The sequence below is a fragment of the Alligator sinensis genome, unplaced genomic scaffold (assembly GCF_000455745.1).
Source record: "Alligator sinensis unplaced genomic scaffold, ASM45574v1 scaffold832_1, whole genome shotgun sequence".
NCBI classification, from domain to species: domain Eukaryota; kingdom Metazoa; phylum Chordata; order Crocodylia; family Alligatoridae; genus Alligator; species Alligator sinensis.
This window is the reverse complement of record NW_005842057.1, coordinates 711,134-738,013: the sequence shown is the minus strand read 5'-3', so window position 1 is coordinate 738,013 and position 26,880 is coordinate 711,134. Positions and strand designations below refer to the sequence as shown.

The following is a 26,880-nucleotide window of genomic DNA, read 5'->3' as shown; positions in this document are numbered from 1 at the left end:
ATACTCTTCTTTGGAGATAGTCCCCCCCTTCCACAGGGTGTACGCCGCCTTTTTGGCAACCAGGCATTCCCGGACTTCCTTGGTAAGCCAGGGAGGCTTTTGGGCACTCTTGCCCCCCTTGCTTCTTGTTGGGATTGTCACCTCTTGGGCCCTGAGTATCGTCTCCTTAAGGAACGACCACTCACCTTGGGCACTGAGTTCCCCTGCCAGACCATCACAGGCCAGGACCAGGTCCAACAGGGCATTTCCTCTGGTGGGACTGTGCACCTCTTGGGTTAAGTGGAGGTCCTGTATCTCGGCCAGAAACCTCCTAGAATGGTCCAACCTGGCTGACTGCTGCTCCCAGCAGATGTCCGGGTAATTTAGATCACCCATGACAACTACATCTCTTGCCTTAAGTGCTTCTGCAAGCTGGCCCGAGAATTCCCAGTCCAGCTCCTCCCCTTGGTTGGGGGGGTCTGTAGTAGACCCCCACCGTTAAATCCCTCTCCCCACGACCCCCTTGTATCTTGACCCAGAGCACCTCAGCTTGCCCCTCCTCTGACCCCATTTTGCCGGCAGAAGATGTGTATTCCTCTTTGACATAGAGTGCTACCCCACTCCTTTCCTTCCTTCTCTATCCCGCCTGTAGAGCCTATAGCCTCTAATGCTAACTGCCCAGTCATGGGATGAATCCCACCACGTTTCTGTAAGCCCCACTATGTCTGGGTTTGAACTGGCTATTCTGAGGGCGAGTTACTCCTGTTTGTTCCACAAAGAAAGAAAGAGATCGTTTGCTTGACAAGATTTGTTTTTGTAAATCCATGCAGAGTCCTTGTGATCAGACCTTCCTCCTCCAGATGCTTGCAAATTGACCTCCTTAAGTTACGTTCCAGTAACTTCCTGGGTACTGAAGTGAGGCTATGTGGTATTTAGTTTTCTGGGTCCTCCTTTTTGCCTTTTTAAAAAGAGGGGTACCCTACTGGCTTTTTTCCAGTCCTCTGGTACCTTGCCCATCTCTCATTATTTCATAAATATTATTGTCAAGGGCTCTGCGATAACCTCAAATACAAAAGAAAAGCATACAGGTAATGGAAAAATAGGCAGATCACCAAGGAGGTATACCAAAAAATCATGAGAATCTTCAGGGACAAAATCAGGAAGGCAAGGGCCTGATGAACTTTGTCCCAGGGTAGAAATAATGAGGCATCCTAGATGATTCTTGCTCAGCCATATTGGTCTCTTCCTATTCTTCATGTCAGAACAGTTTCTTCTTGGGCTTCCAATATTGTGCCCTTTAGAAGCTCCCAGTGCTCCTGGATACCTTTATTCTTCAGTCTGTCTTTTGATGGCACCATGTCTATTAACTCCTTGAGTGAGTTGAAATCCACCTTTTTGCAATCTAGTGTCCTAGTTCTGCTGACCTCATGCTTTTTCTGTGACAGAACATGTAATTCTATCATATTCATATCATGATTGTTTCCTACCAAATTTCCCCATCACCTTCATACCCTCCACCAATTCTTTCCTATCAGTCAAAACAAGATCCAAGATAGATGATCTCCTAGTTGTATCCTCCACCTTCTGGAGTAGAAAGTTGTCCCCCACACAGGTTAGGAACCAGCTTGACATGTTATGTTTGGCTGCATTGTTTTTCCAGCAGATGTCCAGAAAATTGAAGTCTCCTATTGGTACCGTCTGACAGCTTTTGGATAATTTTGTTACATCCTGGAAATTTCTTGTCCACCTCTTCTTTCTGACTTGGTGGGCTATAATAAACCCCTACTGCTATATTGGCACTGTATGTCACCTTTTATTTTCACCCAAATGCATTGTGATCTGCACCCTTCTTATTCTCTATCCAAGGAATAAGTTAAAGTATTTTTGACATACTTGCCAACACCATAACATTTTCTCCGAACCCTATCCTTCCAAAACAGAATGTAAATTTCAATGTTGATGTTTTACTCAGGTCTCTGTCATACTAGTCATATAACTTCTTTTCATAGGCTACAACTTGCAGCTCTTGTTTGTCCCCATACTTATTTCATTTGTATGCATACAGAAGATGTATTTTGCATTTCAACCTACTGGTTTCCCTTCTGCATCACTTGTTGCTGCCCATGGCTCACTGGCCCTATCCCAGAGTTGAGATGCTTCTTCTGGTACTTTTCCCCTCTGGACTGTTTGCTCTGTTGCTGGAGGGTTTTGTTCACAATCCCCTCAGGAACTTAGTGTCAAGAACTCCAGGCAACAACCACAAATTCTATTTCCAGTTGTGATCGGATGAATGCCATCTTTTGATATAAGTCCTCCTCCCTATAACATCCACCTGTCTTCAAAGGATCTTTGATACAATGTCTCTGCCTAGACCCTTTCCTTCCATGGGGAGGACAGATGTGAATACTACTTGTGCTCCAAGCTCCCTAACCCTCCTGCCCAAGTGTCTTGTATTCAACTCTGATCTGCTTGGTGTCATTCCTAGCAGTATAGTTTGTGCCAACATGGAAGAGTAGGAAAAGGTCTGCAGGATAGATAAGGTCTGGAAGTCTTTCTGTGACATCCTGAATCCAGGCTCCAGGCACATCTTCCAGGGCCCCAACTCTGATTAACAAATTGGTGCTTCTGTGCAGCCATCAAATGCCACCACTATTGTCTTCCTTCATGGTGCAGTAGTCTGAAAGCCTGTATCCCTGGGGCCCTGCGCTTCTGCTTTCTAGACTGCTAAGTCCTCTGCATCATGCCTTCTAATGTCCTCTCTTCTGCCTTTTCCTCAGGTGTTCCATTACAGAGTGCTTGGAAGTGGTTAATGACTTCAATCTCTTGCTCTTGAATTCTGGGAACCCTCTTTTTTCTAGCAGCCACACATGACTTCTTTCCCTCTTTTCCCTTTGGCTCCAAGTGCTAGCTTCTCATAACAGCTATCCACGTAATCTTCATTTTCCTTGATAAGACACAGCATGGTTATGTGTGCTTCCAGTCTTATAATCTTATCCTTCAAAGCAGATACTAGTTTATACTTGGCTGAGATTAAATGGTATTGACTCTCTCAAAAGAACACAAACATGGCACATCCCACACAGGTCACAAGTGCTTATCCAGCCTCCATTTATGCCTCCTTTGCTCCTTGGAGGACACATAAGCTATAAACAAACAAAAAACGCCCACAAGACTCCCACACTCCTGCATACATGCACACAATTGTGCTCTTGCATGCAGGCACATGCATGTGCGTATACACACACACACACACACACACAAAACACAGAACTTCCTGCTTCCTGGCTCCCACTTCCCTAGACAAACTCCTTCTCTGTTTGATGGTCTCTGCTTGCTGATGCTGGACCATAGCAAGATGGTAGATTTGTAGCATTAACTAAAGTCGAGAGCAATGGGACCCCACAGTGGCTCCTACTCCCTTATCAACAACTTCTCTGGACAGTAGGACCATACCGTCCAGATGTCTTATACAACAGAAATAGTGTGTCTACCTTCCGAGGTACCTAAGTATATACTCCCTGAGTCCACCTTGCTGTGAAAGCATTAATCTCTCGTTGAGCAATTCTTAAGCAGGGTGCCACAGCACTCTGGACTGCTGGAAGATGGTTTTAAAGTTGTGGCACAGTGTCGCACAATATTAGCACTGTTAGGTATGCAGACATCTACATGTGACTCACAAGATAAACTCAGACATTTCAAATAGGAATCCATAGGGCCAAAAACATTTTGCCCTGCTGTGGTCTTTCTGAATTCTTTGCAACAGAATAATTGTTCAATTATTTTTCATAGGCAAAAAATGTGAAAACTAAGAGCTGACATGGGGTAAGGGGTGGTTTGAGTCTAATGAGAGTAAAAACCACTGCTTTGCTTTGACTGTGGTGGGGCAGGGGGTGCAGGGAGGAGAGGTGGGCATGTGCCACCCCAGCCCACCCCACTCCCAGCCTAGCTGGGTCCATTTAACCTCCCCTGCATGTAATGAAGGCCCACCCTGACTTTGGCAGCAGCAGCAGCACCAGGAAGGGAAAGGGCCCTTCTGCCCCATTGGAGTCCAGTTCCTGGGACCTGGGGCCCAGCTGCAGGGGAGGAGTGGCAAAATACATTCATGAATGTATCGTGTTTATAACGGGGTGTGGGGGGCCTCCGATTTTCTGTTTGCCCAGGGCCCCAATAAATCTTAATCTGCCACTGACTTTTTCAGTGATACTTTTTCACTACCTCCAAAAAATCTACCCTGTACATTTTATTCCTTTCTATACACACTGCATTAACAAGAACAGTACAGATCCATGTACACATTATGAATCTGTACACATTATGTAATTTTGACACTAATAGGTTCCATTAATCTTATGTTGCTCAAATCCTCTTCTGTTTTTCCTTATTGCTACAAAGTTTACTTTCCGATCCTAAATACCCCTATTCCTTTGTGAAATGTACACAAGAGTGTCATATGTGGTTGAACATATCTTTAGGGCACAATTTCACAAGACATTTCAAAGTCACAGTAATGTTTGTTCACTTTATCTTAACAAGTTTTATATAATCTGTTTTTCTTTTCAGCAGAGAACCTTTGCCTTCAAGTTTTCTGACAAATATGCCTTAGATTTTTCTGCTTCTGAAATTAATTTGAGCCTATCTTTAATGGAAACAACAACTTCCTGTCAAAAACCGCACGCGGGAAAAAACTTTAAAAATATATATAAAATCATGGGCATAAAATTAAGATTATGAAATGGATCACTTGCAAGTCAGTCTCTTTCTTAACTTTACCTTATTGCTTTATCCCTTTGGATGTTTTCAATTATATTATGCTATTCTAGTCTTGCTGGCCCCTTTAGTAAAACTAAATGTTAATTGCACTAACTTTCACTAATTAATCTTAGTAGCAATTTAACAAATAAAAGGTGGCCAGGTTCTATTTACCAATTAATGTAATGAAAACTGGATTTTCTAATTCAGTCTGTCATATAATAAGGTGCAGTGCAGTACAGACAGAATTTGTTTTATTTTAGCACATACATGCATACATAAAAATGAATCCAGGTACATATTGTAACCAGAAAGTAGAAACGTACACCCAGTTGGTAATAAGATTTATTATTCATACAATCCCCACAGGCTGACAACAAATTATATATAATAATATTAATCAAATAATATTTTCTACTTCTTTAACAATGTGTATTATATTGTCATATATCATATAACTGATATTTGATCTGCTATATCTATCCATCTATATAAATATAAATATATAAAACATATATGTCAGTACTCCAAACAATGAGTCTTACATATCTCTTCTTGTCTTCAAATATTTACAAATCAGTAGTGGAAAATTAACTAGTGACTTATATTGTTTCTATTATTTTTTTTATGCTACTTATAATTTCTTTATATTAAATTGTTTAATGCTGAACTTAAGGAACAGGGAAACCTCCCAGGAGATGCTTTAAACCTCCCAGCAACATTACAGAATTCAAAAAAGAAAAATAAGTAAACAGTGAACTAATGTATGAACTGCCAAATTAATAATAAATGCTAGTATTTATTCAAACAGGATTAAAATGGGATTTAGAGTCAGCTCTGGATTCCAATACAATTCAATTTAGAATAATAGGCTGCTTGCACATGTTTTAAGCCCCCCTCCCTCGAAATACCCACACTTTACTGGAAGAAGTAGCACATTACTTCAACCTGGCCCTGCAGCATCCATAAAGATCGGGCACTTCAGCAGGGTTTTTTGGAACTTTTAGCTAACAGCTGATTCAATCAGCTGTTAGCTAAAAGTGCCCCCAAAAAAGCCCTACACAAGCACCCAATCTTTACAAATGCTGCAGAGCCAGGTTAAGGTAATGCAGTGTCTCTTCAGGGTGTGCGTGGGTCTCGGGGTAGGAACACACCAAGTTTAAAGTAAAGCACCATTTCTTTTTTTTTCTTTTATGTCTGCAAGCACCCTTAACTTACTTCCATATTAAACTGATACATGTTTGAAAGTACAGGCTTGCTAGTTCTCACTTTACTAATATGCAAAGCTAATGTGTCTCTTAAAGGCCAAGCTGTGGTTTCCCTCCAATTTTTAGTAGTGACTTAATATCAGGCTGCAGTAATGATGGCTCAAATTGTCAAGTCTTCATTCCATTTACAATATAGAATACAATATATTTACCAGAATGTTAACAAGTAGAGAATTATGATGAAAAAAACCAAATTTATACTTTTCAAAATAAATGAACAAAAGTCTTACGTTTGTGCTACTACATTTGTTCTTTCCCCTGCGATTCTTTGAAATGGGGCTTCCAGTCATGAATATGGATTAGTGAGATCTACTATATTAAGAAGGACATCTCAGAAGCTAAAAGAAGTTTTGCCTGCAGGAAATCTGTATTTAGAACCTGGCATCTGAGTATGCATCTACATGTAGCTCCAAAGATTTGCACCTTAACACAACTGCAAGGATGCAGAATATTTTCCAGTAATTTTTAATTAGTTAATGGTAAATGTTTAATCTACAATATCATTAAAATCTTACCTGGTCTGCAGGAGTACAGCATTTATTTGCCATTTTCATCTGCAGAGAAACAGAAATTAAAGAATACTCAGGGTGACTGGTTAATTTGTTCTAAGATTTACTGTATTAGGTATTGCCAGTGGCAGTTCATACATATTGATATTAGCATCTCAAGATTACAGTGGGAATAATTTTATTGGTTTGGTTTTCTATACAAGAATATGACATTAAAAGAACTTGGTCAGGAATTGACACAATTAAAATTGCCTATATAGACTTACCTCTGCCACTTTGAAGGTACACCTATCTTCCTTGAGTATCAACTAGAAAAGTACTTAAGCATATGTTTAAAGTTAAGTGCGTGCTTCAAGCATTTTGTTCACCTGAGGGCCAAGAAAGCAGTACCTGGCATAAACATTGAGGCCCTGATTCAGTAAAGGTCTTATGAACCTGCTTAAAATGAATTAAATGATTAAATGCTTTTCTGGATCTGGGCATCAATGCAAAGGATGTGTTGTGCAAAAAGATGAAGGAAGCTGCTCAATATTTCTCCTTAGTTCATCATAAAGCCACAGAGTTCTTGATTCTTACACAAGCAATCCTAACATTGTCTTTTTCTAATTTTTACATTATTTTCCTTTACTAATGTGTATTAATCCTACTTTTAAAAGTAAAGCCATGAAATTCCACCACACAGAATCATAGAAAATTAGAGTTGAAAGGGACCTCAGGAAATCATCTACTCCAACCCCTTGCTTAAAGCAGGACCAGCCCCAACTAGATCATCCCAACCAGGGCTTCATAAAAGTGGGCTTTAAAAATCTGCAGGGATAGAGATTCCACCACCTCTCTAGGTAACCCGTTCCAGTGCTTCATCACACTCCTAGTGAGAAAAAATGTCCTAATATGCAACCTAAACCTCCTTTGCTTCAATTTGAGACCATTGCTCCTTGTTTTTCTATCTGTCAGGAGGTGCACCAGCACATTCAGGGGATGCACGTACACCCCTGTGCACCCCCTATGCATTGCCACTGTCCCTCAGCCTCTACTAATAAATCATGTACCCCAGACCCTTAACCATTTTAATTGCCCTCTCCTCAGCACAAAACTGGACACTGTGCTCCAGATATAGCCCCACTCCAGTGCTGAATAGAGGGGAAAAATCACTTCCCTCAGTCTGCAGACAGTGCTCCTACTAATGCAGCCCAGTATGCTCCTAGCCTACTTCAGAACAAGGACACACTGTTGGCTTATATTCAGCTTATTGTCTGCTGTAACGGTCCTTTTCTGCAGAACTGCTGCTTAACCACTCAGCTTGTACCGGTGCATGGGATTGTTCCATCCTAAGTTCAGGACTTTGCACTTGTCCTTGTTGAACCTCATGAGATTTCTTTTGGTCCAATCCTCCAATTTGTTGAGGTCTCTCTGAATCCTAACCCTACCCTCTAGTATGTCTACTACTCTCCCCAGCTTGGTCTCTTGCTGAGGGTGCACTCCATCCCATCTTCCAGGTCACTGATGAAGATATTGAACAAAACCAGCCCTAGGACCAACCCTTGGGGCATTTAACTTGATACTGGGTGCCAAGTAGACATCAAGCTATTGGTTACTACCCTTTGAGCTCAAGGGTCCAACCAGTTTTCCATCCATCTTATAAACCATTCATCCAGCCTGTACTTCCTTAGATTGCTTGCAAGAATGTTGTAGGAGACCATATCAAAAGCACACCTAAATTCAAGGTATATTATGTCCACTGCTTTTCCCACTGACAGAGCTAGTCATCCCATCATAGAAGGCAATCAGGTTGGTCAGGCATGACTTGCCTTTGGTGAATCCATGTGGACTGTTCCTGATCACTTTCTTCTCCTCCAGGTGCTTAAAATGGATTTCTTGAGGACCTGCTCGATGATTTTTTTCAGGGACCGAGGTGAGGCTGACTGGTCTGTAGGTCCCTGGATCCTCCTTCTTCCCTTTCTTAAAGATGGGCACTATATTTGCTCTTTTCCAATCACCCAGAACCTCCCCTGATCATGAGTTTTCAAAGATAATGGCCAGCAACTCTGCAATCACATCAGCCAACTCCCTCAGCACCCTCGGATGCTTCTTGTCTGGCCCCATAGACTTCTACACATCCCACTTTTCTAAAGAGTCCCTAACCCGTTCTTTTGCTACTGTTGGCTGGTTACCTCCTCCCCAAATCATGCTGCCAGGTGTAGTAGTCTGGGAGCTGACCATGCCTGTTAAGACTGAGGTGAATAAAGCATTTAGTACTTCAGCCTATCCCTGTCATCTCTCACTAGTTGAAACTTGAAGTCACGAGTCGCTAGCTGAAGTTGAAAACCACTAGCTTAGAATGACCATCTGGCAGGAGTGTATTACTTATGAGTAAGTGCTTCCAGATAATGACATCTTAGAAAAAGATTTGAAAGGAACATTTTAAAAGGAGAAACCCTAAGATGTACAGCACCTGGGAAAAGGAAGGATATTTCTTACTGTGGAGGAAATTAAGTGAGAGACAGCTTCTTAGGGATGTCTGAAAGGATAAACATATTCTAATAATCTTAATTAGATCAAGAAAAAAATTTAGTCTGGTAAATGCATGCACCTTTTTGAGGGGGCAGGGAGGGGACAGGAAGTTATAAACGCAATGTGGGCTCCCCAAAAATCCAATGGATGATGCATGCTTTGCCCAGAAAGCAGAGAGGTCTCCAGTTTTCCTGGGGCACAGGGAGACACTGGAGTCCTGCAGCTAGAAGGTTGAGTCAAAATTGCATTCTTTGGTGCATAAGGAGTTCTTAAGGGCTTGAAAAATCAAAGGAGGAATCAGAAACAAAATGAAAATGAGGACACAGGAAAAAAGATAAGTAAAAAGGAATGGCACATTCCTGAAATCCTATAAAGGTAAGATCAGAAGAAACCGGTGTGAATTTCTGAAAAGCTAAACTGAATTATGAGTTACAACTGCAAATGATATAAAAGGCAGTAAGAAAAGATCCTCCTAGCAGGTTGCTGCCTCAGGCAACATGCCTTTCAAGCAGGCTTTGGCCCTCCCCTGATGGTGTCTCAGCAGCCTGAGTATGATGCAGTTGCTCAACCCTGCTGGCCTTTGCTGCCTGAAAAGCCTCTCCACCTGCCCATTGTAGACAGTCCTTCACCAAACAGAATAAGCAAAGAGAAACCTTATTGTCCAGCCCCTGAGATGGATCCACTGTAGCTTCAGTCTTCCTTCCCAGATTTGCCCTGCTAAAGAAGTTTCCTGCTTCTGGTGCTTTTCCTCCACTCCACCCCCTGGTTCTGCCTGTGGAGGGTTTTTAATTCCCAGTCAACCATGCCCTCCTTAGCCTCCCCTCAACCCTTTGCAGCCCTTCAGTTTAACTAGCTGTCTTTTCTTTAAGGGGACAGGGCATCCGTTACAATCCTATACATATATTATAAGAAGAATGAAAAAAAAGGGAAGGACAGCAAACAAAAGATGAAGTAGAGAAGGCTGTGATATTCAAGAACTTCTTTGCTTTAGTCTTCATTAATAAGGCTAAATGTGACCAGGTATTTGACCACATTATCTGAAAAGGGGGTACGAGCATGGACCACAATAGGAACTGAACAGACAAAAGAATGTTTCAATATGTTCGAAGTGGCAGGGACCAATGAAATTCACTTTGGGCAGTTAAGGAACTCATTGAAACAATCTCTGAACTATAAGCAATTGTCTTTTAGAATTCCTGGAAGACTGGGAAAGACAGATACAGGCATATTGGAATGACTCCGAGGAAAGCAACAAGAATGATAATAGATTATCTAGAAAAGAGAATAAAACAGAAACCTTTTAAACTGTAATGGTAGTGAAGCAGTAGATCAGGCTAACTCCTGGCATCTCCTTCTGGAGGTTTTTAAGACAAATATCTGTCAGTAATGGTTGAGGTATACTTGATCCTGCCTCATTACAGTAAGGATGAATTAGATGACCTCACAAAGTCGTGCCCAGTTATGTGGGTTTTTTTAAATGCTTTGTTAATATATTATTTGTAAAGTCTTTGACCTCTGATCAGTAAAGGTAGACCCAGAAATAGCAGTGCCTACTGAAATTACAGTGGGACTAGGTTTGTGAATTATGAAGTATATAGTGGTGTTTCATTTTAATTGTGGGGGTGGGGGGTTAATCAGAGAATTTGGGATTTTTAAATAGAGAAAACCAGGATCCCTGGTCATCATAGTCATTTTTTTTCCAAAAGGAATGGAAAACCTGGATCCCTGATGATGATGATGATGATGAATAGGAGAAAAAATTGAGACAAACCCACATGCACTTGGTAGATGGGATATAATATTGTCATATGTAGGACAAAACTCAGTGGTGAAGAGAAAAGCATTACACAGTCATAGGCACTGAGCTGTCAAAGGCCTAGACCAGAATCCCATCATTAAAAAAACTTGTTTTGTTTTGTTTGTCTGTAGTTACAATTCTTGTTAATGTCTCTTTCTTACTTATAACCAGATGAGTGAATTTTATTCATATGAATGTTTGTGGAAAGCAAAAGTACTGTGAATTTTCATATTAGTTCTCAGAGACATGATAGCAATAATGATGATGATAATTATTATTATTATTATTAGTCACAGAACTAATTTGCCGAGCACTTATGTGAATTCATAAATAATTCAGGAACAGGAAGAGGGACACATCCACTTTATATAGTTTAGGCAATGGACTCATCAAGAAGAAAAAACATATTGTAAGAATTAAATGATCTTGAAATGATTTTTTAAATGGAAAGTAAATATTTACAAAACTCTCTTTATTGGTCTATGATAGGCTTTGCATCTGACACCCCCTAGTGGTCAGACTCACCTGCTCTCATTCTGCAATTTCACTCATCTCTAATCTCTTGCCTACCAAGGCTTGATCTTATGATATTTTACTGGGGAGGTTGCCTCCAGAGCACAGAGTAGCCTCTTCACATAGTGTCTTTATTCCTTGTTTAGCCCTTAGACCTCCTCTGCTTCCAAACCCCAATCATTGGGGCTCTTCTGATTCAAACTTTATGGGGTTTAATTCCCTTTTAAGATGACCTTAGTTATGACTTAGTATAATCATGGCCTCTAGCTGCTCCCATAGCCATATCCATTCTTTGTAAACGTGGCTCATTTGCCACTTGGAGGGGGCCTCCTCACCCCATACTGACACTGAACCCCTAAGAAACCAAAACCGTTGTACAAGCTTCAGAATTCCTGGCTTTGGCCCCTTTCCTCTGGCGGAGTCCCCTCAGCCCAAAGACCATTACCATAAACCCTGGGCTTCTGGGCCATAGCTTAACCCTGACAAGTCTGCTCTTGCTTTACACTACCCTGGGGTCCCTGACTCTTATAGGGCTCTATGCTGGGTGCCCCATAGGCATCCCTGTGACCTCCACCCTACCCCCATTCCTCTGGTGTTTAAACTGAAACACAGAAAAAGTACCTGGAACCGGGTGTTAGCAATCTGGTTGCAACCAATTCAACCTCCTCAGGGCTATAAGAGTTGCCATGTTCCTCCCATAAGTACCTGACTTAATTTGCCAGCTCACAGGGTACCTCCTTTTCCCTAGCAGCCAACTCTGTCCTGGCTTGATCTCTTGCAGCCTGCAGGCACAAGCTGCCAGCCCCAGCCCAGAGGTTGGGCTTATATATAGCCACGCCTTGCCCCTTCTGGTCCCCGAACTGCTGCCTTTGAAAAGGGCCCCAGGAGTTTCTGTTCAGCCTAACATGCTGACTGGACTGCTCTGCCTTGCAGTCCTCCATAGTTATCTAGAAGCCTCATGCCTCAAGGCCTTGGGTCCTTGCTTCTGTGAGCTTTCTACTATCTGTTTATCCAAAATGCAGCTGACCCTAATTCAGCTGTCTGCCTCAGAACACACTAACCTGGTGCTTTCTCCTCTGAAAGTAACAGGAGCCCCTGCCTTCCTGTTGCAAGGTCAATGTTAGGCTTAATTGTTTTTCAAAAAACATCTGTCTGTAACAGGCATCGTTTCTGAGCCGGGCCAAGCTGCGGCACGCTCACCTGTTCCTGCGGCAACCGCCCGCCTTCTCGCCTGCCACGTCTTGATGTTAATTAATTAACTAGGGGGAGCCTGCCATTGTACTGCCCCAATGCCAGGGGGTGCTATCTGTGGCTCCTTCCTCCCCAATACCGCAGCCCAAGCCTCGCAGATGTAATTGCTGTTACCTTCGTTCTGCCCCCTTTCCGGGGCTCACTATGCTGCCCCCTTTCCGGGGCTCACTATGCCCAACTTGGGCTCAATCGCCCCTCTCTGGGGCTGGGGTCTACACCCCCGTAAACTGCGCCCTCACTGGCGCCTGGCTTGCTGTGCCCAACTTGGGCTTACAAAATGGCCTCCTTCCTGGGAGCTCGCCCCGCCCATGCTAGGGCTTCGCCAGAATGCCCTTCCCTAGGGCTGGGGTCTATACACCCTGTATGCTGCGCCCTCCTGGGCGCCGGGGCCCCCACACACTGCTGTGGGTTACCCCTGAGGATACTGCGCCCTCACTGGCGCTAGGGCCCCCACCCCTGTGGGTCCCTATGAGGCCTCCTCCAACCCCTAATAGCCTCACCCAAACCACCGGTTTAATAAACAAAATGGAACACAAGCCCCTAGGCTGCAACATAACTATAAGCCGCCTGGCTACAACCACACTGCTCCAACATCTTGGAGCTGACTCTCACGCAGTACCTGCGGTTACTTCTCACATCTCTCCTCCAGGAGCTCCTGGCTATCTGGCTGCTGGCAGGGAACTGCTAGCCTGGCCTCAGCCCTGGGCTTTATAAGGGCCAGGCCCTGCCCCCTTCCAGCCAGCTGACTCCCATTAGTTGCCCCAGCAACCCGCAGCTGTGCTCATTATGTTCTGCCAGAGCTCTCTCTCCCTGGCAGTTTTCATTCCTTATGAACAAGGCACTGAGGTGCCCTGCGACACTGTCAAAGTGGAATATGAAAAAAAATGGGTGCCTCTATACTTGCTCCAATGAATTCTAATTAGAACATGTCAAAGACGACTCAATTAATCTGAAACGCTGGACTCATTAGAAGGCTCCAGCATGCCTCACTGTATTTAGTGTCCCAAGTTTCAACACTGACAAGTGCAAGGTGCTGCACCTGGGGAGGAAGAACCAGCAGCATACCTATAGGCTGGGGAACTCCCTTCTTGTCAGTGCAGAGGCAGAAAAGGATCTTGGAATCATTATTGATGCCAAAATGAACATGGGCTGACAGTGTGGGGGCGCGGTCAGGAAGGTCAACCACACCTCGTCATGCATCCACAGATGCATCTCAAGCAGGTCCAAGGAGGTGATCCTCCCCCTCTATGCGGCACTGGTCAGGCCGCAGCTGGAGTACTGTGTCCAGTTCTGGGTGCTGCACTTCAGGAGGGATGTGGACAGAATTGAGAAGGTCCAGAGGAGGGCCACCTGCATGATCAGGGGCCAGCAGGGCAGGCCCTACAACGAGAGGCTAAGGGACCTGAACCTGTTCAGCCTCCAGAAGTGAAGGTTGAGGGGGGATCTAGTGGCCTGTTACAAACTAGTCAGAGGGCACCAGCAGGCATTGGGGGAGTCCCTGTTCCCCCGAGCACTACCAGGAGTGACTAGAAATAATGGTCACAAGCTGGCAGAGGGCAGATTCAGACTAGACATCAGGAGGCGCTACTTCACAGTCAGGGCGGCTAGGATCTGGAACCAACTTCCAAGCGAAGTGGTGCTGGCTTCTACCCTGCGGGTCTTTAAGAGGAGGTTAGACGAACACCTTGCTGGGATTGTTTGGCCCCAGTACTCTTTCCTGCCATGGCAGGGTGTCGGACTTGATGATCTGCTCAGGTCCCTTCCAACCCTACCAACTATGAAACTATCAAAATGGCAGCGGGACACTTTAAATAAAACTCACTGAACAAGGTTTAAAGTGCCCCTGCCACCATTTTGAAATGCAGGATGCTGAATACATGCAATGCTGAAGTGTTTAATTAGCGCCACTCTAATTAAAACACTCCCTACGCCCCACCCCGGAGCTTGAGTATAGACACCTGCAATTCTCACTTTGTGAAGACTTTGGTTAAGAACATTAGGCAAATACTTTGGACTTATTGTCAAAATCCTAGCTCTCATGTGTTACATCACCTGCCTCTCAATGTGTTTTTTAGCCCATGCCAACTGTTGTTTATAAACTCCTTGGGATACAGATTCTCTCTCTTAATTCCCACATGAATAGGGCTATTCAATGTAGGCAAAATTCCTGACTAGGACCTCCAGATGCTACCTCACTATGGTTAATACATCCTGATAATGAATAGTTTTGCTCAGTTCTAATTCATGTAACAGTTAAAGTTTAGTTTAAATAATGTTGCATATTTAAACTTATAAAAAAAAAGATACACATTTAAAACTAAAGAATTATTAATCTAGAGAGTGAAATACAATATAGGATTACATATTGGTAAAATCATGATTTATATAACATACTGAGGATTGAAAACACATCTACATGCAACAGAGAAAAGATTAAAAAACTGTACGTGTAATTCTTCCAGGGGACATTGAGCCTGCATATTTTTTCCTCATTCATTTCTTCCAAGTCATAAAAAACTGCAATACATTTGCAATCCTGTATTTTATCAAGTTGCCTATTTCACCTTATGAGCTTTTATTTCAGTATTTTCATTACTTTCCAGCTGTACTTTATCATATATAACCTATTGTTCAAGTAATAATTTCCTGTTCCACCAGGGATTATTTTACGCCTGCATTTGCAACAAACAAATTTTCACTTTTACATTTACAGGAATAATTTATAACAATATAAGCATTTTTTGGTTGAACTGGTCATGCTGCACCTTCTTAAGTATTTATAATAGTGGAGAAACTGGATGTCAACCAATCCTATGTTGCGCAACCAATCTTATGGAGATACAAATTCCTCCTTTCACACTCCAAAAACAAATGCCAAAAACATTTTTGACACTGTGTTTCAATCATATTTTAATAAGAATTTTAAAGACTAAATTCTGGCCTCAAAGGGGCCAGTGAGGTGAGGTGAATGGAAAAACTCCCATTAATTGATCTTACAAACGTTTTAAATATAATGAGATTCAGTTATTCTTTGTCTCATCAAAAGTCTGTATTTTCTTTGCGGCCCTAGGAAAAATTGTAAATTATTAGAATATCCTTTTCTTTCTTTCCCACACATTACTTTTACACACTGTATCTCTGTGTTAGTTATATACTGCAGTTGAAAACTTTAAAAAATATATTTTGTAAAGAAGGCAGGAAAATATGCAGAAAGTAACATACATTTTGAAGTGTCAAATCACTGATGTTTGTTGATATTGCTCTCAGCCAGTCAGCACTCTCCTGGGCTGTATAAAACTGAAGTATTCCAGTACTAACTCCATCAAGTGCCAGCACTTCAAATGCATTAGATCTGCAGTAAGAACAAATACATACCATAAAGGAAGTTATAACAGTTTTCAGAAACTACCCAATATTCTCAAGCTTTGCCTGATTTTTAGAACTTATTACATGGTTGTTTTCAACTTTACAAACCAAGAGAAAAGCCAAAAAAAGAGGGACCATAAATATACAGTTTCAGAAGACAGAGTAAATACATTTCTCTATTACTGTTTATGTATTTTGGTCTAGTATAGCTTTATGTATATAATCACTAAACTTAAGATGGCTTAGCAATGTGTCAATTAAGTAAAAGTCACAAAACCTAAAAATATTTTTTCTTATTCTAAAAAAATAAACATAAACCATAAAATGAGTAAGATGTTTTCTGTAAGTTCTTTTATTTTTTATATTTTTTATATTTAAAATTTCAAGCAATATTTAAATGTTACCTACTTTGCATGAAAATATGACTACATTAACATGGTTATAAGAAATTGAATTGAAGAGCCCTTCTGATATATCTTATATTCTAGTTGGCCTGGATTCATTTTTTGAAATATGTATTGACTTTAATCTAAAAAAAAAAAGCCAGTGTTTTATTCATTAAATGTATACAGAAGACAGATATGACACATGCCCTAGAAATCCACCTTGTTTTGTGATGCTAGAGTGGTAAAATATATGAGCAATTTGCTAGTAGCATCGTTCCGTAATTGTCAGGAGCTCTAGGAAGATTAAGCAGTAGCACATAACTACACAAGTCAAAATGCTGGATATAAAAAAGTTCCAACAGCAAACTTTCAAAAGTACCATAGTTTATTTTAATGCCCAACAGTAGCCAGAGGAAGTAGATCGGGGTAGGCAAAATACGGCTCACGAGCCAAATCTGGCCCACCAGGCACTTTCGTCCAGACTGTGGGCACCCACCAATGAATTGTGCCCTGCCCAGCCCTTCTGTCTGTGAGGGTGGGAGTGAGGCACCCACACATATGCACCCCCTCTCAACATACCCTATTGTGCCTCATTCCCACCCTCATGGGCAGAAGGGCCCAGCCAGCAGTAGGGACTTCTGGTGGTAAAGGCCAGGGGTTAGAGGGAGCGACTTTTGGTCCCAATATGATGACTAGGGCAATTGCCAAGAGGTGGGGCTACTCATGTGGCCCTTGACAGCTCACCAAAACTTGTTAAGGAGCCCTCCAGTTGAAATAATTGCCCATCCCTAAAGTAGATGATACTTAGATATCATGGTGATAAATAATAGGAAATAGTTAAGAGAGAGCTCAAACCTCTTCATTATCATCATCCTCTACTTCCATTTTGTATTCTTGTTCAATTCAAACTCAAAAGAATATAAGTTACTGACTTGGAAATACCACTTCATGAATCAAGAATTGAGAATTGAGAATACAATTGGTTTTTCTTGGAAATCTCCTGCCGCCCAGCTTATGTGACATAGCAAATCGTAGTCTAAAGTGACAGCCTCATATGAGGTTGAAAGTCTAACCATCTAACCTTCCTTCTATTTCCTGCTTCTACTGCTAAATTAGAAGCAGCGTCCTACTGCTAAATTAGAAGCAACATGTCCAATTCTATGCCCTTTGACCATGATAAATTTGACAGCCTCTGCTGTGACTTTCCCATTGTTCCCTACTGGGTGGGCACATGGACTTTTATTCCAAAAAAATAAAAAGCAGAAATGATAATGCTCACGGAAGTTAACTGAGCCACACCAGACCATTTCAAAAAAGGTTAGGACAAGTTAAAATTATAACCTCGCCAAAATACAGAAGTACTGGAAATGGTAAAATGGATACTTTTACTGTACTGAAACTGTACAGTAGGATTATAACTTCAGTATACATCACTTGAACCAATATACCTGTGTCAGATAATCAGATTAGTGAACCTGTCTAATTTCTACAATATTTTATTATGCCTTCTTTCTTTTAAAGGCTTTATACTATATGGCATAAATATTACCAGAAGCAACCTCCTTTAAAATAGGTACAGATGAAAGGAAAAGGGAGCATGGCTCTTTCCAAGTTCCTTAATACTAGCTGACAAGGCTGGGTCAACAATAAAACATTTTCTTTAATCTTTATTCAATATTAAAGTTTATAACAGCCTTTTCTCTGTATTAAAACAACTTCTCTCCTCAAATCTAATAGCATATGTTAATTTTTCCCCCACTATTCCCTTACAAAGGTTTTTATGTGCAAAGGCAGAAGATAATAAAATCAAGTGAATCAACTAATTAATAATACAAACACTGAAAAAAACCCACTTGATTTAACAGAGAAATTAAATTCTTGAGACCCAGATCTTTCTGCATCTCCCTTGGCTGTTCTTCCATTCCTGTCAGTTTTCTATTCCACTTTTTTCCTACTTGACTCCTATCCTTGCCTCCTAGTTCTAATTTTCCTTGCTCTCCCTATCTAGAGCACTTCCTTCTTTTTCCACTCTGTCCTTGCTCCTGACTCCATCATTCCCCTTTCCCACACATATTGTTATTAGAATGCTCCAATGGGTATCAGAGAAAGATGCATAGGGTTAGGCCAATTGTTCTCTTATGGCACCTGAGTATCAGTTACATACTAAGGCCTTAGCAGGTCATGTTGAAAAGTCATGTTGTCAGTCTGGCAAGTAGTACGTGTAGCCACCATACTGGAATCTAAGATAGCTGCTGTGAATTCACATTTAGTCAATATTTCAGCCTCCCACTACAGTTAGAAAATTAATTCCAGTGATGAAACCAACGTTATATGAATCAAGCAGATACTTTCTGGCATAGTCGCCATACTGGAGTCCAGGATAGCTGCTGCAAATTTAGAGTTGTGTTCATTATAAGATACCCAAAAGGTTTGCAAACTTGCTACATCAACTCTGTTCTGTTGTAAATTACCATGAGATGAAAACTTCTAATGAATATTGTTGACAAGAGATGCGCCCTTAAGCAAATATTACAATGGAGTTGATAGCATCAGTGAAATATGGGAGATATGACTCGGAATGTACAGGATGCATCATGTTTCAAAGAAGGTTAGTAATCATCATCAATGCCAAGCCAAATTACAACTGCTACAATTGTGCAAACAAACAAAGCACTCATTTAACATAGGACAGTTGTTGAATTCAACACTTGCTTTGGCAGTATACTTCAGAGACTATCACATTGTGTTGATCCTGTGCTCCAACATTCCAAAAGCCTCAGTTGGCACCATTCTTGTTACAGTTCTTTTACACACAAATGACATATTGAGAGACTGTTAAGAAAGTCATGCAAGGTAGAAGATGAAAGGGAAACATTACCAACAACATCAAGAGAAGAACACATTCCGACATTAAGCAGATTATCTACTCCAGCAGTTCACCCGAGGATGTGAATATTCTGCCAGAGACATTTCAATAAGAAGAGACTGAGTCAAGTGTTGTAATTTGAATCAGTCCATGCAATACACAAGCTGGCAGAGAAGAATGAAGTGTTGCATTGCTGAATTGATGTCAAAGTCCTAATAGCTGCTGAGGCACATTACCATCCTGAATGTAGGCAGGACGAACCACAGAAGCAACAAGTCTCTTGTTTCCATTTGCATTTGGAGATTGTGCAAGAAGATACTTCTTTCTCCTAAAGGGAGAGCATTGCATCAAATGATTGATGAACTATTAGTTTTGCATGGAAAAATGTGTACAGCCTGAAAGATATACTTGAAAGATATTGCAATTTAGTAGATGATGAAGGCAGCACATGTCCTCTGATCACACTGAAGCAAATGAAGCAAGAACTTCAGACTTACTACAAGACAGACATTCATGTTCAGCGCCAAAGAAATACAAATCTTCCGCTCCCTGCCTTCCAAACTGTGACCATTGGTAAAGATGTACAAGCAGTTGTAATTTTGATCTAAATGATGAGGAAGCAATTGGTTTTCAGTTCAGAGAAGAGTTTTTGTACACAAGAACCTTGCATTATGTTGCTCTCAAGATCAAAGCAGATTTGACAATTATAGCCAGCATGAAGGGATACAGAAACTTGAATGAAGAACAAGCCCAAAAATGTGTTCCTGATAGCATTTACACATCGATCTGTTTGATTTTGGAAGAGGACAACGATGGCTTAGATGTTGAAAGTCATGCACAAGATAAGAATCTAGACAGAGATGTACTGAATATATGTCAGGATTTGGTTTACCTGCAATCAAGGGGCAACAAGCTAATGCCAAAAAATATTAGGTTAGCCTTGCTGATATATCACACAACTAGATCTAAGAAGCTGGTACAAAGTCTCCATGCTGCTGGATCCAGCATACTGTATGAAACAGTTTGTCGCATCAAAGCCACCATTGCTGAGAAAAACTTAAAGGAATTTTAGGATAATAGAGTTGTTATCCCAAGGACTCTCATTCCTAATTATTTTGTTCAGTTTTCTTCAAACAACAGTGACATCTTGGAGGAGACACTGGATGGAAAACAAACATTTAATGAACCACAAATTGTAGCATTTCAAAGCGAACCATTTGAGACTGAATAAATCATTAATGGAATAGGAAGGAAAATAACCTTGAAAGATGTACCACTTGAATTTAACAAAGTCATTCCAGTGATGATGACCCATAACAAATCATTGAAATCACCCATCCATAGTACAGGTAGTAACACAACGAGAAGCTCTACAACACAGCTGTTCAACAGATGAAAGCAGAGCTACCATGCATACTGGGTAGAATATCTCCTGACAACCGGGAGAATGTTGCCATACTAGGGCAGACAACTTTTAACTAGTTTCTTTCTGATATTTCACCACCATTGATTGTTCATTTTTGTCCTATACTGTCTGCACCAGCAGCTGAGTATGACACCACTTGGACTGTCATCATGCAATGTAAATCAGTTGCAGGACACCTGGAACAACAGCACATATTCGTAACATTTGATCAGGCATATTGTAAAGTGAATGAACTTGTGTGGGTTCAGCTAAAAAAGCCTGCAGGAGTAATCATTTGATTGGGAGGCTTCCATATCATTGTGGTTTACCTAGCAGCATTTTGCCACTTGAAAACTTGAAGACTCTTGGACAGAAAGTGGATTATTTTCAGAAAACACCACCATCAACATAATGAAAGGAAAATTGTACAACTGTGCTGTCAAAGCACACAAGATCACATTCAAAGCAATATGGAATATGTTGATAAGCAAATTCATTGTGTGGTTGTGTAGCTCAAGCAAAGGATTAGATTATCATGTTGTTGATCAACTTTCTGGTAGCATAGCTGTTGCATTCAGAAACAATGACTGTAAAGTAGTAAGGAATGTGATGAAAGAACTATTTGTGCATCTGTCAACAATTGTCACTCTACTTCAAGAATTTGTGGAAGAACATTCCCACCAAGGTCCGTTTGCACTGAATGAACTATTTGAAAGTAGTCAATACAATCTTGTGCTTCATCAGGGCTGAACGTGAAGGAAAGTGGCATGATAGCTGTGCATGATCAAACCAGTTACACAAGATGGGGGACCAGCATATCTTGAATGTATGAAGAATTGAAGGGTATAGGTTGTAGCTGTGTTAGTCTAAGGACATAAGCAGACGAGGTTCTTTGGTTAAATATGATATCTTTTATTAGACCAACTCAGATAGTTGGAAAAATTCTTATTTGCAAGCTTTTGGGTACAAATACTCTTTGTCAGGCTGAGGAAGCATCTGCAGCTGGTCAGTGCTCTTACTGGATGAAATGAATAATAAAGAAGCCAGAGGCTGGTATACACACAAGAAAGCCAGTCAATGAAAATGTAAATTGAGGAGTCAGTGGGTAAGAGACAGGTTGAGTTGAGGGGAGGGGAATGAATGTATCTGGTAAATATTGGAGAGGTACCTGGGAAGTCAGATGTTAGGCAGGTTATAATGTGTCATAAATCCAATGTCTATATTTAGTGCATGATTTTTTATATTCAGTAGGTTGATGAAGTGAAGTCTGTAGGCTCATCTGTGAAAGATGTTTTTCAAATTTCCTTTGACGATTAGAACTGAGAGACTGGAGAGAGAGTGGTTTTGTTGTGAGAAATGTGCCCCCACAGGTAACTGGGTATTTTTGTCTTTGATAGATTTTTGGCATGCATTCATTCTGGTACACAGTTGTTGTTTGGTCTCTCCTACATATTTTCCATCAGGGCATTTGGTGCATTGGATGAGAGAGATTTTATTTCTGGAGGTGCAGCTGTAAGATCCAGGAATTCTGATGATCCTTTTGTGGGGAGCAGTAATTGTGGGGGTGGTGAAGATATGCTGGCAAGTTTTACATTTCTTGTCATGGCATGGTCTGGATCCATTCAGTGTGTTTTGGGCCATAGGAATTTTGCTTCTCATGATGAGGTTAGTGAGGTTTGGTGCTTGTTTGAAGACAAGGGTGGGTGGTCCTTAAAGAGATCTTTCCAGAGCCACTGATATTAGCCTTCAAACAAGCATCAGATTTACCCAACGAATCTTATCTGAAGAATTTAGCAAATTTTGCTTCTACAGTGTATGCTGACTCGGTGGAAGAAGCATTAAAGGTCAAGACAACTAATGTCCCATTTGTAAACATTTCAACTGACCAGGCAATAGAGCGCATTAACAAGGATTGCAAAACTGCTGGTGGCCTGGTAAACATAACACACTGAATCAGCTAGACAATGATGGGAGCTGAACTATAATGAAAGAGGTCACCTTACTTGGATGGTAAATCAAATGTTTGGAATGAACAACCTCTTTCAATCACACAGAAAGACAAAGGGCATGACTAAAATGAGATTACAATTATGTTAAGTTGTCACAAGAGCAGTTAAAAAGGTACCACTTGTTTAAGGTTTTGAACAGTGAGCTGTTATGTATTCCTACAGGAGATTCTATGATGGAAAATATTGCATTAGACATTCTGAATGCATGGGACAGAGGAAGAGGAATCGCAAATACCATTACTTAGAAATGTCTTACTGAAGATGCTACTGAGAGCTTCTATGCAAATGTACCCAAATCAAAACTGGAACTTCGAGGATGTAAAGTCAACTATGGGACAGCACACCAAAAGGAAACAGATTCAGAATGCAAAGAAGATCCAGCAAAGGTTACTTGCAGTAGTTGCAGCAGGTAGAAGGTTCAACATGCACTGTCTCCTACAGCACAAACTGTGTGAATACCCTCCATCACTTTTTAAACCCGATAAATTGCTCAATGCTGATGATAAAGCATCTGTGTCATGGATCTTGATTGGAGATAAACAGCAACTTTTCTGCTAGATACTACTTGTGAAAAATCAGCTGTTATTGTAGATGGCATGGCTTTTGTACAGAGAATACAAAAAGTTGAAATCTGCATAAACATTTGGAGACTGAGCTGATTCCGTTGTGTAACAAGTGTTTGTCAACTATTCTAATATGAGAGTTCAAGTTGACATTGTCTTTGATCAATACATATCACCAACCATAAACACAGGCACAAGAATATTAAGGGCTCAAACTATTAGGCTGATCCACAGAATCATTAGCAACAGATCTCCTCTGTTATGGGGAACATGGAGTAGTTTCATGTCCTTACCAGCAAACAAAGAACACTTAGTTAATTTTCTAAGTGAGGAGCTTCTTAAGGAATTGCACCAATTTTTTCCATTTGAATGAGAGCTCCTTTTTGGTAGTTTTGCTGATGGAAAAGAATAGCACTTCAGCTCATGTGACATTTCACAACTGCATTCACAGCAAGAAGAGGTGGACACAAGAATGCTCTTATGGCAAACATGCAGTCAGTCAGGGATATTCCTCTCTAGTATTCCCCTGCAATGACACAGATATACTGGTCCTTCTTCTATGACATGATCTTGTACCTAAGGTTTGGATGAAGAGACGCAACCCTGCAAGATTCATTCCAGTTCATAATACTGCGTCAGAGTAGCCTGAGCCAGTCCATGCATCTCTAAATGAATTCCACAGTGCTCATGGTTTCTCCTGCGAGAGTCACTGCTCTATCAGGAGAAACTGAATGCCCATACGAGGCCTAAGTGTTAGCTCACTGACAAGACAACACCTAGGGGAAATTCCTAGCTGTTCTCACTGCCCTCATCACTGTTGCCAATGACAACTGTGATTATTACATCTGAAAGGTGGAATGGGATGGCCAGAATTATGTATAAATTATGATAGATGTCAAACAACTGTGTATGACTTGTAATGAATGACTGAGTAATCAATTAAGAGCAAACGTTATTGGTTCCAAGAGCTATACTTCTATCCTTTTCAGGTGTGCCCATTATCATGGCATATTAGCAAGTCTTGTTTAAATGTGCCAGAAGGATTAGGCTGAGAATGTATAATCATTTAGGGATGGATACACTGAATATGAAATGTAAAATTCCTTTTATGTTTTAAGAGGAAAGCATGGAGGTGCTTCAGATGTGAAGAAAAATCTTAAAGATGGAAATATGAATCGTGTACCATTTCATGATTTTATTGTTAATTGCTGATGTGCTCTCTTTATTTAACCAATTCAATAATTGTTGGTTTCAGGCATAAGCTATCTTTGGCACAATATCTAAATCTATTTTTTGTGTTCTGAATCTGTTTCTTTTTCCTGGATTGCTAAGGTTTGTAGCCAGAAACAGGAACTCTACAAAAATCATGTACTGGTTCCTCAGTTGGTCAATTATTTTTATTTTATGTCTATTAATCGCTTTCATTAGCTCCAGCCCTTTTCTCCAAGACCATAACTTTTTCTTCTCATGACTGCAAGCATTGTTACTCAGGAATATAAGAGGCCTGTTTTTTTTACCCTCAAGCTGCTCCTGAAGGCTCCACATGGTGAGAAGAGTAACAGATTGCTACTAGGTAATTTCTTCAGCATTTGGATTTAATGCTTTTGTTAATTTTGAGTGATTTCAGTTACAGTCCTCATGACTAATTAACCTGCTTTACATAAAGAAATGACTGAAAAGTGAATAGGGAAGATAACAGGGAAGGATTGTTGGATATCAAGTGTAAGTGGCTGTGTCAAGTGACTGAATGAAGTATAAATAGTGTTGGCCACCGCGTTGTCAAACTGTAACTATATAATTATTTTTCTCCCTAAGAAAACAACAACTAGCACAAATTGCTACAACTGACCGTATATTTTGTAGCCTATCACTGCACTCTGTTATGGAACTTTGTGGCTGGTATGGAAATATACAAGTGTGCACCTTTGTGAGTGTTCTGTAATAACACAGTAACAGAAATATCAGTTATACAAACTAGGCCCAAGTTGTAGGAAGGTTTCACGTTAGTTATGTGGGAAGTCCCACTGGGCAAACTTGGAATGTTGATATAAAAACCATGTGAAGAAGCCTTTGCAGAACTGGAGCTCATAAATCAAAACAAAATTGTTAATCCATATTCAGAAAGTATGCGAGGATAGTACTGAGTAAATTAAAAGTGATAAGTGTTGTGGTAGAAAAACCAGACAGGATTGGTTTCATTCATCTTACTGAATCAATTGACAAAATAGATGTCAGTAAAGTTAAATAAGCATTCGTTTTATAAAAGTCTTAATGCATTTATTCATAGTTTCTTCTGAATTATTAGGACGATTACAGTCACATGCTATTTCCTAATAGCTGCTTCAGCACAATGGGTATGTGCTGGAGAGCTAAAAACATTCAATAATAAATCATCCTGTTGTATTGTAATTAATCCTTTGTAGGAACACTGCATTTATCTTAATGATAGCTTTATGGCTGACTTGATAGGTCAATGTCTTCAATCTCATAGTGTAACATGTGTCTCTAGGTATCCCTGGGGCCATAAAATGGCTAGTACAATCTAGATCTAGTTGATAATTACCAGACTGTCCTGTCACTATGAAGCCAGCTCAGATTCAGAGTCATCTCATGGCCTGATGGCATATTGGCAGCAAGACAGTCTACAGTCTATAATAAATGAACTTTATTAGTCTGAATCACAGCTACAGTAAACCTCATATAATCTATGTTGTAATTACATCAGAAATCAATCAGCTTTACAGGGCATAGGTGCCTTTTAAGGCCTCTCCTTACTAGATGCTAGTAATCATGATTGCCACAGTGGTTTTCCCTGAAGGTCAGGGGAAAGGAAAGAAGGGAGGAACTAAATCAGCTGGCATGATTTTGCTAAGATGATGCTGTCCCTGATGCATTCCCCCAAAGAAGCTGGTGGCACTGAGGAGCAGGTCAGAATAAAATCTGGTTGATGTGAATCATTTGCTGAAAACAATTTAACTTCAAATTTAACCATGTTTTTTCTTTATGAGACAAGCATGTCTACAACATATTCATCATTACATTAATTGAATGGTTTGAACAACCAGTTGTCAGACTATGGTTTGTTCATACTAGTTAGTGTAATGTATTAGTTACATTACACTAATCACTGTTATGGCAAGTGATTCTATCTGTTTAGATACTTATGACTCCTATCTCTATAGTATTTGATAACCCCACAAGTACTTAGAACACCAGGATTAGCATTGCCCTATCAATTCCTGAAGTGACAACAGAGACATCAGTTCAATTATAGCAAAAGACTATTTTACATTGCTAGAAGCTGCTCTCCTGCTGCTGCTAATAGTTTTCCTCTCGCATCAAGAGGTAACTGAAATACTTTGAGATACCTGAAATGGGTAGCTCCATCTTAGCAGTTCTCAATAATTCTGTGCCATGGCATGACTCAAGTTGTGGTCAGGAAGAAAGAGAAGAGTTGTCCTATTAATATAGTTTTTGTCTGATTGTTAGGTAAATGGAGCCCTTGATCTCTGTGATCTGCAGGTACTACTGTAACAAACAAGCAGCAATAATCAAACCCACAAACAAGATCATTCCATTTAGTCACAACTATATTTGCATATGTGATTGTTCATTATTCAATATGGTTCTAGGCCTAATACATTTATGGGATCATTATTCTTGTTAATTGGGCCATGTTTTCCTTTCCTTATTCCATTACGCTTACT

General features: G+C 40.6%; 1 protein-coding gene across 1 annotated transcript in view; it reads right to left on the bottom strand.

The window, feature by feature from the left end:
* Nucleotides 1-26,880, bottom strand: part of SNTG2 (syntrophin gamma 2) — a 462,462-nt gene that overhangs the window by 138,186 nt on the left and 297,396 nt on the right. Inside the window, exons 12-13 of the mRNA XM_025203382.1 lie at nt 15,801-15,930; nt 6,512-6,550 (exon numbers count right to left, since the gene is read on the bottom strand). Of these exons, the coding sequence (XP_025059167.1) occupies nt 6,512-6,550; nt 15,801-15,930 (169 nt within the window). The remainder of the gene's footprint in view (nt 1-6,511; nt 6,551-15,800; nt 15,931-26,880) is intronic.